The following is a 16075-nucleotide window of genomic DNA, read 5'->3' on the forward strand; positions in this document are numbered from 1 at the left end:
ATTGATTTATTGCTCAGGACAGTCTGTTAGAACCTCACCCTGCAAAGTAAGTGCTGGCTGTAGTGACGTCACAAAGTGAAAGTACTTAAAATACTTCACACCTCTGCTGTAGCGGTCGATTTATCAACGTCTGACTTTATTAGAGGGAATGCGAATTCTCACAAGGCTGTCAATTAATCACTAGATGGCGCCAACAGACTGAACAGCCAAGTGTAGTCAATTAATCTACTGACTTCAATGTGTTAGCCTTTATTCAATGATTATTTTTCATTTGTACTGCTTATCAAACTGTGGCAAGGCTGCAGCCTTTGATCTTGTAAATACGGTTTGAGAAAAGTGATTAATGGCTTTAATTTGGCAATATAGAATTCCTCGGGTTCATTCTCAATTTACACAAATCGGTCTATGTAAGTTTTTTTCCAGCAGCGGGGCATTTGGACCACGAGGAATTATTCAGAGACCAGTGGCGACTGACTCTCTGTACTCCGTCCACCGTAGCAGCAGCGGCTGCAGCATGTGTCCTCCCCGCCGGGTCTTTATGTCTGGATGTATGGGACAAACGATCTGTGAATGGTGTGGACAATGGGGTCACTGTAGGTGGGCAGAACATCACGTAAGTGTACATCCTCCCACGAAAAGATGTTGGACAGCTATAGTCTGAAAATAGGTCTATCTTCTGTGACCGCGTGCACATCTCTTACTTGCTGCTTATTACAGGACTGTCAATGTGTGTGCAGTAACCGCCCAACGCATGACCACAGGGCTCTGACACACAGACACTGCACCACGTAGCAATGACTGTTATCTGCTGCATGAAGTATGCGAGACGTGCGAGTGATTGTGCGATGATTTTAGCCAGCCAGGTCCTATTAAAACCATGATAATCAATTGTATCGCTGAATCTCACTAGACGACATGCAGCAACAGCTCGGTCACCCTTTAAATAAACTGTAGCGGAATTATGTGTAGTCTCACTATACTCACGAGGTGTCTGGTTCTTCAGTGTAAAGCAGTAATTCCCCCTTTTTTTGTTTTTCTTTGACTGCTTAATACAAAACTCTTTGTGAACCTCACAAGTTGCATAACTGTGAGCAGCTGTTACAGTGATTTTCTTATCTGAGATCATTAGTTTGAGGCTTGTAAATTAGTTCACATATTCCTAAAAACACACACAATTCATATTTCCATAACTTAATATCTCAACTGCTGGGGTCAAACGTGGATCTAAAATAGGATTACAGGCCATAAATGTTTTTCTGAATTAATAAACTTTAGATATTTAAGGGTTTTGAAAAACATAGTTGCAAAGGTTTTACAACAAGACAAATCATGAACTCAAAACGCATGCAGCTGAGCTAAAAGAGTTTGCTTTCCTAAAATAAATACATTTAGAGCTCCGACAGCAAACACCTTTGTGTTTGAGTCTAGATCTTAAAAACATTTTATGCATAATCTCAAATTTTAAGGGCTCAAAATATAGGACAACTTGAGGTCGTCATATTTTATACTTAGTTACGTAGCCTCTGATCCTTAGAGCTGACACCTCCCTAGTGACGCTCTGCAGGCTGCTTCACTTTGTTTGTTTGAGGGGCTTCTTCCCTTCAATTGGACTGAAGTCAGGTGACCAACTTTAACTTAAGTTCATTCTAAGTGTGGTGGGAATTATTTGTAATTTCCCTGTGAGAAATAAACGTGATGAGAAACTCAAATGTCTAAGTATTTTATTGGTGAGACATTTAGAATAATCCAGCTGAATGGTCGGAGCTCCTTCCCCACAGGAGGTCAAACAATGAGTCAAGATTTTAGCAGAGCCTCGACAGGTACTGCTGTTTCTGCTTTAGGGAGAAAGGCGTAGGTTGAGATAACATTAAGTCAGAAATAGGCTACCTTTGTTTGGTGTCAAGTTCTGCTTTTGCAAGGTCTGTATGCACACAATATTCAGAGTTACATAATATACAAGTTAAATAAAGAACATACTGATACATTGACACACCAATACCCCCTTTGGCCATTCTTATTGCCATTTCAGTATTTACAATTCATGTTACCCAACACATATTACCCAAAATGGTTTACATATACACATCATTAATCTATAAGGTTAAAAACCTGTTACCACTCCGACGGCCCGCCCGCGGCCGTTGGCGTGTTAAGTGTACATCTGTCATGTACACAACTACTATGTAAAAGGTAGGTACTAATGCGATATCTCTTTAGAAAGCTAAGATTCTTGTAATTCGGTTTATGCAACCCATTTCAAGGTACACTCAACACCTCTGTCAGACCCCAAAACAAGCAGTTAAAATATCGACGCAACTCACCAATTATGCTTGATAGTATTTCCCCCATCCATAAAAGTCCGACAAACGGTCTTGTTAGATTGCCAAAGGTCCAGACGATCCAATCCAGGAAAATATTTAGTCCAAAACACTTTACGCCCATAAATACCCAAGGACTGCTGTTGCATCATTTCAAATTAGCCGGCTAACTAGCGATCTATTTTTCAACGTAACTTGCTGGTCTCTGTATCTCAAAATGGCGGCTCTATTGTGATGTTTAGATTGACACCTCATTTGACCTATTAGGAGCTTCCATGTCTTGTCTACAGACTACAATAGCCAACGAGAGTCCGTATTGAATGACAGTGCCCGCCTCTCTTCTTTCGTGTAAAGCTCGAGCCAATTGCAACCGATTGTTCTGATGACTCACGCTTCGTATAGCCAATGAAATTACGAAAATAACAATGTGCAGATTCAGGGGGTGGACTTAGAGGCAGACCGTGGAAGTGACTGTTGAAACCGCGGGTCAGGCCTCTACGTCCATGCATTAAATTCAAAGTGTGGTTATAGGGAATTTTGAAGAATTTATGAAGAATTATTAGTTCAATGACTTATAGATAACTATATATCGACATAAATAAGCATTAGATTGGATTACGTATACACATCATAGGTATGTGACCATGGGTCTCCAAATGGGCTTTTATGGAAAGTGCCTTGACATGCTCTCAGTAAAACATGTGTAAAATATTCATATTCTCTGATATTGTTATCAAATTTGAACTTGGACTAGGTAAGGCTTCATGCTGCGGTCCCATTGTGTTTTCTAGCTAATAAGTCCCAGCTATAGTCATCTGCAGGCATCTGTTTGCAGAACAATATCCAGGCAGAAATAAAAACCTTCTATTTCAGTGTGTTCAAACTTCTATTAGTCAATACCAGTAGGACTTACAGTGATTCTGACTGTTGGGGAAGAAACTTCAGAGTGTTACCTTTCAAAAGAGACCAAAGCCATGCATGTACTCCAAATGGTTCAAGAACAGCTTTCAATTTACTTTGGGTATGCCTTGGAGAGGCGTTTCAGGCGAATTTTACAGGAGTGGTAACAGGTTTTAAGGCATAAGCTGTTTTTACGAGTTGTAAACAACTCCATGTTGTAGCACGCTAAGGAATGTTAATATGGTATTTCAACATGGCAAGATCTCCGGAGATGAGGTGGGACACAGACATCACACCTCCACCTCTGTTGAACTGTTTGAGACAACGTGCGACTTAAGGTGAGTTTTGTAACGAGTAATAATAACAATTTAAACAATTTGTGAGAAATTCAACCATCCAAGTATTTACATTATCATCACAAACATCCAGAATCAACAGTCAATTTAATTGATTCCTTCATCATGTCACAGGCCTTGACAGGTACTGCTGTTTCTGCTTTAGGGAGAAAGGCGTAGGTTGAAATAACCGCTAGTCAGACAGAGGCTACCTTTGTTTGGTGTCGAGTTCTGCTTTTGCAGGTCCTTTATGCACACACTATTCACAGTTAAGTGATACAAGTTACATAAAAAAGAACATACTGATAAATTGCCGCAACATTTGGTTGCTGCTTTGTCCTTATTTTTAGGATCACTGTCCCTCGCCATTGAGATTGTGTATAAAGTGGTTTTGTTTCTTACTGATTCCACCCTCAAACAGGAGCAAAGCTGAAAATCAGCAGTTTATCTTCACAGTTAATGTTTCAGGTGAAACACAATGGACTGCTAGTGGAGTTTGCATGCTCTCCATGTGTTGGCGTTGGTTTTCTCTGAGTTCTCCAGTCTCCTGCTGCAGTCCAAAGACCTGCAGTTTAGGTTAAATGTTGAGTCCAAGTTGTTCAATCTCAGCTGGAATAGGCTCCATCCCCAGAGACCTTGGGAAGGATAACGGATGGAGACTGTTAGAAAAATTCACGCAAGACTGATGGAAAAATCATCAAACAATAGGCCATTTATTCTTGCAAGAAGGAGACAGAGTTGACTCACATACAGTATACATGGATCAAGGCTGCTCAGAGGTCTGACTCTGAGCCTCAGATATTTATACCAAGTAAACAATAGTGTCACAGGCTATCTACGTCACGAAAGCATAACACACACAAATTGCCTTCATTCAGCATATTCTAAGTATCGGGACACTTTAACAATTCGTTCTAGTACAAAGGTCACTTTTATAATCTGAAGACGCCATGAAGTATTGACGCCGTCTACAACTTTATTTACCATTACAAGCAGTGCTGAGTGTTCTTTCGGATAGAATAAACTGTGGCGCTTAATGTCAGAGGAAGTTCACACAACAAGGACACATAAGGACATCAAGCTTTGTAAGCACACCTTATAATTAGTCATTTAGATTTTCCCCAACAGAGACATGCAAAGTATTAGATAAAATGTTTAGGATTGTGTCTTCTAAGTCTCATGTGACTTTCATCTTTCTCTTTCACCACAAATGTTTTTTTTACAAAGGAGAAGTTGTGAGACAGATGAAGAAAGGGGGCCTCGTGGGTTTTCTCTGGCATCATTTCCTAAATAACAAAATGAGAGATGATGACATCTGACCATTGGCTGTCCTAAAAATTGCTGATATTTGCAATTTTCGTGCACTTCTGGTTATATAAATGCACACACACTATTACGTTTAAACTCACGAGTTCCCTCAATGGAATGATGCATTCCAAGAATGCATTTCCACTCCCAAGAAATACGTCCCAAGAAGGCTTTTTATGAAAGAACTTGTGGGACGTCTCTGCAAACTCAACTCACCAATATAATCAGATTGTTAGAATGTTAGAGATGGATTACCAACAGGCAGATTCCCCAGAACCACCAGGCCTCAAGATCACTGTGTCAATTGGTTTGTAGTAACATGATCCACTGTTACTCTGTGCTTTGGTGCTAAACAACGATACAAACTGACATGAAAATGTGGGTTCTGCTTTATTACCCGATCTTAAGGATCTGTTTGTCAGGTTAGGTAATGTAATGTCCCTCTCAAAGAACCTGGAGCTGTTTGTAAGTATGCATTTCATCTTGCCAACTTGCTAAACCTGTATGCCTCGTTTGCATGAAACAATCGCTGTTGCAAAAGAATACAATGTTACGGGTCACCATTACACAAAGCATGCAACTTTAGATATGGCACAACCCGCATTACATTTACTGTATATAAGAATTAATTTCAGCTTTGGCTAGCCAAGGCTGCTGCTATTCAATGCACAACAAGCAAAGCAAGCACAGCTTTTTGAGTGATGGAGGCCTGATTCCTGCATTAGGTTGTGTAGGCTACTTGTTAATAATAAGCTAACAAATGGATTTATAATGTCTGTAGTAGGACAACCTGCGAATAGAGTGCACATATTTGGGTTTTTCTATTATTATTATTATTATTAGATACTTTGGACATTCATTATTAAATTTACACAGCATATGAATGAATATAAATATTATTCAGACGAAACACAACAAATACCTGAAAGGAATAAACTATACTGGGCATTTGACTTAATCTCCCCTCTCGGGCAATTTACTGCTTAATCTGGAGCTTTCAACCATGTCACACTGTCTTCCATCAGTAGATGCAGTTTGCACAGTGGTCCAGGAGCTGTAGATGATCAAACATTTCTTTACTGTAGGGCATTCAAAAGCCCTCCGTGTTGGTTTGAAAGTTCAGCTTTGATGGGGCTTCTGTTTAATATAAGAACATGTAAGCCAGTGCAACAGTACTGCTTTAATGTGTTATTACAGCTTCAAGACAGTAATGGAGTTACATAGGACATTGTGTAATTTGTTGATGAAAGTCAAAAGATTAAACAATGGCAGCATTATCCTTTAAGCTGTAGCAAATTTGCATTGTGATGAGGTAGAAGTCATGTGGCTCACGACCTTTGCTGATGATCTGTGGAGTTAGTATCTGCAGGCTCTATCACACACACACACACACACACACACACAGAGAGATGTGTAGTGGGTTGATGCCTTCGGTAACACTGGGCCATTGGTTTTAGGAAGTGGGTACAAGCTTGTTTCCACACATTGTGTGTGTAAAAATATCTGTCTTGTGATCAGGTGATGATACTGGTAAAACATACAACTTAGGTCTCATGAGGGGTGATGTATTTATCATAAGACTTCCAACAAAGATATACATCTCCAACCTCAGCTACTAGTGACCTCTCCCTGGAGCTGCTGGAGCCCACTGAAATAAAAACAGCATCAAAGCGAATGAGCCTTGTACATTGTGTTAAGTGTCTGGGCCCAATAACGAAGATCATGTAACGGGCAGCCATTAGTGCATTTTGCATCCATCTTCATCAATTAAATCGAAGGTCAAACACTGAAATCAGCCATTAGCATCAACAGAATGATAATCAATAATAGTCTCTGGAGTCTCAGTGGACCCTGCCTTGGTAGTCTTACATGATTCCTTTGATAATGCCACACCTGGGTGACTCAGTGGACTTATGTAACTTGATGACATGCTGACATGCCAATGCCAAATTATCTTGTGTCTTTAATCATTTGTTCTACAGAGGCTGAACTGTGAGTACTGGAGAGTAGTAAGCTGGAGAATAATACAACTGAACAACTGTGCTTTTTGTTTTTTGTGACTTTACAGGAGCTTACTCTCTTAAGAATCCATGTTTGCACGTTTTAATTGATTCCTATTGTTGTTGAAATGGGAGTTTCATGACCTACCAGTAGGTTTCTTTCTGTTTCCATCTGAATTCATGCAGAAGTCTGTGTTTTTTTTGGAGGATGACTCGCTTAACGGCCTGGACTCAAGCACAACATTTTGTGCCCAGATGTTTTAGTGCAAGTATCTGGGCCCAATAACGAAGATCATGTAACAGGCAGCCATTAGTGCATTTTGCATCCATCTTAATCAATTAAAACAAAGGTCAAACACTGAAATCAACCGAAATCAACAGAATGATAATCAATAATAGTCAATAATGGTAGTCTTACATGATTCCTTTGATAATGCCACACCTGGGTGACTCAGTGGACTTATGTACCTTGATAACATGCTGATATGCCAATACCAAATTATCTTGTGTCTTTAATCATTTGTTCTGTTGTTGCTGGTCCTCTGATATCATTATCATGTTGTTCTTTCTCGTTGATAGTGCCAGTAACTATTTTTAATTTGTGGAATTTGTTCAGAATAATGTCTAATTAATTATCAAAAGTGCAACATGTCGTGTGTGCAGCATTTGAATGCAAGACAAATTTACCTATGGGGATAAATGAGTATATTGTATGGTATCATACACTGCTAAAGAAAATAGTGGCCTAGTGTCTCTTGAATTTGCAAGCTTTTCATGTATTTTCATTATAAACTATATATATATATAAACCACTGCTGTATCGTGTGATTGAATGACAACCCACAATTGGCTAACCCCCGTCTAGACCGCAGGTGTATCTGACGTTCTTTTCACTTGCACATCTCACACAACAGATACATCTTCATTTTAATCGAGGCAGATGTCTGCACTAGCTTTGTACTGGTGTGCGTCTCAGCTCCGTCTCACGGGTGGAACTCTGACTTTAAGCATTTTTTTAGGCTTCAAGTCTATTTTTTGATCTGTGTACACCCAGTCTATGGTTTTCTCCCACTGTGTCTCTGACCACAGAGTAGTGGCTGGGGGTTGGTGATGCACTCTGTTGTGTTATCACTTGCGGCCCCTGCCAGCTGTGGGCCGGTTAAGAGGCGTGAGTGAGGAGTCGGTAGGCAGTCAATGTCAGTATAATACAGACAATAAAAGGTGTTTGGAGAAAGTGTGTGAGGTGCACTCATTCACTCACTCACTCACTCACACACACACACACACACACACACACACGTGATTGCATGATTCCCCTGGTGGAAATACTTCAGAATTGAGGGACTCAGCAAAAATATAATGCTGCGCTGACTTAAAACATAATAAATAACTCACAGACTCATTGTATGATTTAAGATAGACAGAATAGGTCATATGGTATAGTTTTAAAAAAAAAGGTTAAAAAAGGTGTCTTACACTGTTATGTTATGTTCTATCATATCCATTCAGTGGCAGCTTTCCCGCTGTTTGGCTTGCAGCGGATACAGAAGTGTTTATTTTCAGCAGCCACTAGCACAGCAAGAGGACAGGGATTTTTATTGAGTAAGAGAAACACATTGGGGAAGGAGCAGAGGGCGGGAACTGGTATGATAGAAGAAGGAAGAGCTGGCCTATATAAAGGCAGAGAGGAGCAGAGAGGTGTGGTTTGTGAGAACATTTGAGGAGACCTACAGAGGCTGAACTGTGAGTACTAGAGAGTAGTAAGCTGGAGAATAATACAACTTAACAACTGTGCTTTTTGTTTTTTGTGACTTTACAGGAGCTTACTCTCTTAAGAATCCATTTTGTGCCCAGATGTTTTAGTGCATGTCTTGCTTGTGCAACTTTAAGATTTTCCATTAAAGGGCTTTTGACATGTCATGCAGGTCATGTTCTTTTTCTATGAAAATGTATTTAAAGGTGCAGAACAGGCTTGTGTCAAATGTATCGAAACTACATTTCTCACTTTTTATTTCCTTTGTTTGGCAGGTGCAGTGACAGGAGACATCCGTATGTGTCCATGCAGGTGAAAGTTGTTGTTGAACTTCCTGCCTGCGTGTGAGTGTGTGAGGGACCATGCCGAGTCTTGGCAACAGCTTGTCGTTGCGACGCGGCCTCACCTTTGCTACAGGTCTGGTGGAGTGTCTGTGTTTCGCTGGAGCCGTGTTCGGATGGGCTTCACTTGTTTTCATCCTGAAGACGGAGGGCTACTTCAGCTCTCTATGCGTCAACACCACAGAAGTCAATGCAACGCAGGTCTTAGGTCAGTTTGACATCCTCACCTCCACTGCTTTTCCTTTTGCCTTGATTAGATAGTACAGCCGAAGATAGACAGGGAAGAGGGAGAAAGGGCGCCCCATCACCTAGATTTCTAAAATCATTACAAATCTAGATGTTTTTGTGTGCTCTGACTTTTGTCACATGGTTAGCCATATATTTCAATACCATGGTTCTCTCTTTCTCTATGTTTTATGCACAGATTGCAGTGGACAGGATGAACAGTTCTCTCTTGTTTTCACCATCGCCTCCTTTGTGAACAATTTCCTGACGCTGCCTAATGGCTTCCTCTTTGACTGGTTTGGTACAACAGTGGCTCGGCTCCTTGGAATGTGAGTTAAAGGTCATTGGATTTAAAAGATTTCCTGTGTAATTTCTCATCAAAACAGTGACTCGGTAGGGGACTAAAATCTCACCAGTTGGGTAGTTAAGAGGAATGAAATGACAAACAGTCAGGTAGTAAAGAACAACAACAAGACTCACCATTAGTGTGATTATTGAGCAACAAGTGTGAGGTGCAGCAAGTACTTTTTCCCTGTAGGTTGCACTTCATATGTACTGACTAGGGGTTTGATGGGTGAATATGATAATTTGATTGGATGTTATTTCTCTAAGATTCAATGAATCATCTAATTTTGCATCATCAAACGTCTATTCTGCCAATGATTGAATTGTTTTAACATGGATTTTGTTTAATTGTGATACTTAAACACCAAGATACCACTTCAAAGAGGATTTTTATTTTCAAATTCTTAGAGGATACTTTTTAAGCTCTAATGATCACAGAAATTACTTCTGAGTCTGTTTGTCTCTAAGCTGTGCAGACAATAGACACAATTTAGTGTTTCAATGAAGAAAAAAAGTTAAATCATTATCATCTCTTTATTTTAGTCAGCAGGCTTTTTATATGACACTGACTTTAAGAAAGATACCACAAAGTAAAATAAACTTCAAAATCAAGGAACTTGTTTACTAAATAGTTTTTACATTGGGAGTATTTATACCCAAAACAAAAAAACTGCAACCGGTTACTTTGCTGTAACTTCCAGTATTGGATGCATCAATGAAACTAAACACAACAAAGAGTCCCTGCAGCCTGATGTTTTTTTAATAAACCAAACACATTTCACTAAAGACAGATTCATAATCTCCCTGCGTGGCTGTAACTCTCTCTGCCTGTGGTGGCTACGCTAATGCTACAGTGCACAGAGGCAATTTGCTATCTGTGGTATTTTTGTCTGAGAGATTGCCAAATATGTTTGCTGCTAAAAATAATTTACAAGCTGTACTGTAGGAAAGCTGGAAAAGCGAAAGGCCAGAGTCGCTCCCTCAAGGGATGTTACGTAAAGTAGCTGAGGTTTCCAGACAGCGTACATACCAGAGCCGGACACTTAGCAATGCAGCATGTAGAGAAAATGTTTTATGAGAAAACAAAGGGCAATGAAATGAAAAGAATATTTAAGAAATAGTAAGGTCAGGACCATGAATCACCGGTGGATGGAGGAATGTCAGAACGAAATATGTTGAGTTTATTTTTGTGCAGATGTTCGCACCCTGTGAAGAAGAAGCCCTCCATACTGCCTCAGAGTTAATATTTATCATATAACATACCACCACACACACATACCTACCCAGCAGATAAATCTAAATCCACAATAACAAACTGCTAGTAAAGACACGCATATGTTTCCACTAAAAGAGGGTGGAGGGAAAACAAAAGGCAAAGGAATGCAAATAATTGGACAAGACGTAGCAAGTGGAGATGAGGATCTTTGCTAGAAAGTCGGCCAAACTTCTTCTAACAGCAGAAGAAGAACTTGATTTTTAACACGTTTACTGTGACTTTAAACTGAACGTGTATTTAATTTCATTCATTTTAAAACCAATTGTCCCTATCCCAAATTCTTTGTTCTGTCAAATATTGTGGCTGGTTACTGTGAAGCTCCCAATAAGATGAACGTCAGACAAATGACCTGAAAACACTGACATTTATGTTTTCCCTCCAGATCTCTGTACACCATGGGTACTTTGATGGTGGCCTTCTCGACTGCAGGTGAAAAACATTTCTCCTTCTCTTTGTTTTGGGGCTTTCTCAGGAGCCTCAATGTTTAAAAAATAAGAATAAAGTTGTAACAGCTTTGGATGCTCATTTATTTCCTCCGTTTTCTTTTTCCATCAGCTGAGTCCAACCTGCTGTTCCCAGCTCTCTCCCTCCTGTCAGCAGGTGGCATCTTGTTTCTCATAACAAACATGCAGGTACTGAAGCAGTCGTTCAGATTAAAAAGATTATTGTCAGTTTTAATCTTAATTAATTTCTTATTTTCTTGATTATTTAATTGATTACTATGTGAAATGTCCGGAAGTTGTGAAAGCTGTCAGTCACAGTTCCACATGGCCCATATTGTAATAGCTGATTTCATCCATACAAGAGTCTGAAAGCCCAAATATTCAGTAATAATGATATATAAATACAAATATTTTCATAAAACAGAGAAAAGCGGCACAACTTCAAAGTGGACTGGAGAATTTATCAAAATTGTTGTTGATGAAGTTCTACTAATCTTTTATTATTTTATTGTTTTAGCTCTAATTCACATTGTTATATCTCCGAATCAGTAGATGGTTGATATTTGCTCTAAATTGTAATTCAAAAATTGCTGCAAGGGAAAGTGAAAAAACTAAATGAAAGTTTGTCCTATTAGTCCATCAAATTCTTCTGTCTCATTATTTAAAATTTGGTGGAACATCTTTTTATTCATTTGACTTTTTCTGGATGCCTGTTTGTGTGCTCTGTCTGTGGAGTATCACCTAAAGTAGAAAATGATCAAGAACAACGAACTCTAAATCGTACTGTGACCCATTTGTAAGGAGAGACTGAGAAACACAGTTAGTTGTAAAAGATTTTTTTCAAAGAGACAGAGGTTTGATGTTCAACATCGTAGTGTCTGTCTACTCACTAAATCACAAAAGTGCACTTCTGTTGGCTGCAGGGCTTTTTCTTTTTCATGATCATGTTGAAAAAAACACAAAGCTCTCTCAGGGAAATGATTTAAAACCAAATCCTCATGTTCAAACAAGTAATTCAACACTGCAAGAGCATATTTTATGCCGATTGACAGAAGAGTAGATGCACCAAAGCAAAGGAAGCCCCGGATATGTAGACACTTAAATGCAACATCTGTTTAAATTCATTTAAATTTCTCTCCTTAAGGTAGGAAACCTGTTTGGCTCACGTCGCTCCACCATCATCACTCTCTATAACGGGGCTTTCGACTCTTCGTCAGCTCTCTTCCTTGTCATCAAGGTGAGAAACATTCACACACACATTCACAATTAACTATATTTATCCCATCTAGTAATGTAACGATGATCTTGATGTCTTCTCCTGCAGCTGTTACACGAGTCTGGCGTCTCTCTCCGCTCCTCTTTCCTCTTCCTGTCCGCCTGCAGCGTCATTCACCTCTTCAGGACTTTCTTCCTGATGCCCAGACACCACATTCCCTACCCGCTGCCTGATGACTTCACATACGGGTACAAAACCACATAATCACACACACACACACACACACACACACACACACACACACACACACACACACACACACACACACACACGTGTAGCCGCTGTTGATTTTCAACGTGTCATATCACTTTGTTGTCAATGTGTGTGCCCGGGTATCTCCTCCTTTTACAAAAAGCATTATTTCAGCATTATTGAAAAAGCTAATGATAAATACATTAAATTGTAAATATTGAAAGGCAAATAAACAACTGATTCTAACTAAGTTTTTTGCAATGTTTATTTTTTTTTCAACCTTAGCAGTACAGTATATTTTTACATCAGCATGCCACATTCCATGGAAATATCCTTCATATGCTGTTATGTGATTGTAGGGGGTAAATTAAAGTAAGATTTCCCACAATGCTCTCAGGCTTTGGCTGACCCACTGTAACCTTTGACCTTTGTCAGGATAACCTGTGGTAAATCAAAGACTCTGAGCTTGACAGAGACAGAGGAAATGCCCCTCAACAAGAACGTCACTGTGCAACAAGGTCTGTTTACTTTACTGTGACATGGATTGATACATAGTAAGACGTAACTGAATAAAATAATCATACAATCTATTTCTCTTCATCTTTGTTCTTTCCTTTTCTTCATCCATCTCTGTTGTCTCCCCTCGTCTCTCTCAGAGAAGAGCTTCCGTGAGTGTGTGATGTCCAGGTTCTTCGTGTTTCAGCTGCTTTGGTTATCGATTATGCAGCTCAGACATTTCCTCTTCATCGGCACCCTCAACCCCATGCTGCAGCGGCTGACGGCGGAGGAGCCGTCACTGGGTAACCACACACTACATCATGTCTGCCTGTCGTGAGAGGACGTGACTGAAGTAATATTATATGAGTATAGAAAGTACTTTTTGAACTGTTATTGAGTCTTTTGTCTCTAACCATCTTGTCCCTGCAGTGAGCCAGTACATCAATGCCTTTGCTATAACGCAGCTATGTGGTGTGCTGTGTGCTCCCTGGAACGGCCTCATCATGGACAGACACAAGGGCAAACCTCGTGCTGCAGGTAACATACTAATACTAAAAAGGACTAGTAATGAATCCAACAGGCCACAGCCATGGCAGACCTACTACCAGTGTGTCCCAGGTGTGCTCTCAGGGCCCAGCATGTTGGAGGGCTCTTGCATGTCTAAAGAGATGATAAATATGAATTGAAAAAGTGCCATTATTGACTGTGGTGGATAAACAGCAGTCCAAGGACCTTGGACACCAACCTCATGTTCCTCTTAAGGACGTTATACGAACAAAATTGTGCAAAAAAAAGACATATTACTTAAAATTACTTATTTCTCAGATTTGCTTTTTCATCATAATTTTTTCTCTGTGGAGGAAAAGGTGTGTTTTCATTTGTGTGTGTGTGTTTGTCTGTTTGTAGGAGAGAGTGAACACGAAGCAGACCTGCGGGCCTCGGTCCTTTCTCTCTTCCTGACGGCACTGCAGTGTCTGCTGTTCTCAATTTGTGCCTCCATCCCGTACCTGCCGCTTCAGTATCTCACCTTCGTCCTGCAGGTGCTCAACCGCTCCTTCCTCTACGGCGGCAACGCAGCCTTCATCAGTGTGGCGTGAGGACAAAACACACAAATACACACAGCACACACGTCTTTGTGGACTACATTTCAGTATTCTTGTGTCGGCCTATAATGACATAACATGTTTTATTATTTGTGTGCGTGTGTTTGTGTATGTGTGGGTGTGTGTGTGTGTGTGTGTGTGTGCGCAGTTTCCCATCATGCCACTTTGGGAAGCTGTATGGTCTGATGATGGCTCTGTCTGCAGTGTTTTCTGTGCTGCAGTATCCCTGCTTTGCCCTGGTGAATGGACCTCTGGATGGAAACCCTTTATATGTGAGTACAACTATAAACCTTACTCTGGTCCTTCTCCTACCTTTATCACCATCTTTATGAACTCTCTTCTCACTGCGTCCTCTACTCTCTCCCTTCATGTGTCTGCAGGTGAACATTGGTCTGACGCTGCTCAGCCTGCTGGCCTTCATCCATCCCCTCTCTGTCTTCCTGCACTGTCGAAGTCTCGCCTCCCAGCGAGCCATCAGTACCTCCTCTTAAAGTCTGTCGAATTGGACTTGCACTTGAAATGTGTTTAATATCACCAGTGACACTGTTTACTCTTCAGTAAATTTCCACGATACTTTTTTCTTTCTTTTCACTGATGCATTGATCAACTTATTTTGCACCCTTCTACAGCTGGCTGCTTTACACAACAGTGACATATCTAATGTTTCTTGTTTTATGCAGTCTTATAATTTAACATATACTCTTGTATTATTTCATTCTGTATAATACTAGCCACCTATAACACCATGGTTGAATTTAGAGTGCCAAAATATAACTTTGTGCTGAAAATGTTACAGATAACGCCTATGTCAGCGTTGACCTCTTTAAGTTACCTCAATATCTTTTTTTAAACCTTACACGTTTTGTAGGAAAAGGCTGAATGTAGCAGTGTAAGGGACGATTGTGAGTGAGAATCACAAACATCAGGCGGTGTTGTTTGCAGTGATGTGAACAGAAGAACCAGGCGACACAGCTCTGCCATCTGCTGGCCTCTCAGTTAAGCTGTTAGCTTCTGAAATCAGTATTGTGCCAAATGTCAACCAACAGTAAATAGATATTGTTTTATGTTTTAGTTGTATCCAACATATGAAGTCTAAGGTGCTCAGTGTGACTGTGAAGGATTCTGATTCTGTTTTTTAATGAAAAAAGGGAAATATGTATGTTTTTTTTATACCAGTAAATTTATGTCAAATGTATATCTTTCTGATGTGCCAAGACTGTAAAGGTTGCAATGTTGTCTAAATGTAACTTTACATATGCAAACTCTTCAGCGTGCTGCACCAAATTAAATGTATCTATTGATATGAACTTAAAATCCTTTGTGGTAAAGGAAATAACTTTTTATAATGTACTTTTGTCCAAATAAATAATTGTTTTCAACTATTGTGATATGCTTTTGCAGGCATTTGCCTAATTCATATGGTATAGAAAATACAATTATAATCTGATGAGAAGTTATTTGAAAGAGATCAGAAATCAAACATAAATGGAACGACACCATATTGTATACCTCGACATACAATTCCATCCGTATGTTTTGCATTTTGAATAGAAGGTTGTCGTCATGTTGTGTCACCAGCCTACATAACAAACGGAGTCTGAAAGTCACAAACAATTACCAGGCAAATCAACATATGATATTGAGTTAAATTAGTGGATATTTTGGGACTTAAAGTCAGGATATTTCTGCTTCTGCTACACAGATTATTTATCCGTCTCTCGCAAGGGTAAAAGTGAAATAACAGGGACACAATAACATCCTT

At 39.8% G+C, this 16075-nt stretch overlaps 1 protein-coding gene across 3 annotated transcripts; it reads left to right on the top strand.

Moving 5' to 3' along the window:
- Window positions 1-596: 596 nt before the first annotated feature.
- Window positions 597-15692, top strand: slc43a3b (solute carrier family 43 member 3b). 3 transcript variants are annotated; one of them, XM_079167692.1, is made up of 13 exons: window positions 597-613; window positions 8890-9163; window positions 9380-9509; window positions 11184-11230; window positions 11357-11433; window positions 12389-12481; window positions 12569-12708; window positions 13148-13230; window positions 13369-13512; window positions 13640-13747; window positions 14117-14303; window positions 14462-14585; window positions 14694-15692. In XM_079167692.1, the coding sequence occupies exons 2-13, from the start codon at window positions 8977-8979 to the stop codon at window positions 14802-14804; spliced, it is 1431 nt and encodes a 476-aa protein (XP_079023818.1). In that variant the 5' UTR covers window positions 597-613; window positions 8890-8976; the 3' UTR covers window positions 14805-15692. The 3 variants fall into 3 exon arrangements, with proteins under 3 accessions (XP_079023818.1, XP_079023817.1, XP_079023816.1); XM_079167691.1 differs by lacking the exon at window positions 597-613 and adding an exon at window positions 8565-8604; XM_079167690.1 differs by lacking the exon at window positions 597-613 and having other exon boundaries at window positions 8618-9163.
- The last annotated feature ends 383 nt before the right edge of the window (window positions 15693-16075 follow it).

Source organism: Pholis gunnellus (genome assembly GCF_910591455.1).
Source record: "Pholis gunnellus genome assembly, chromosome: 10".
Taxonomy (NCBI): Eukaryota; Metazoa; Chordata; class Actinopteri; order Perciformes; family Pholidae; genus Pholis; species Pholis gunnellus.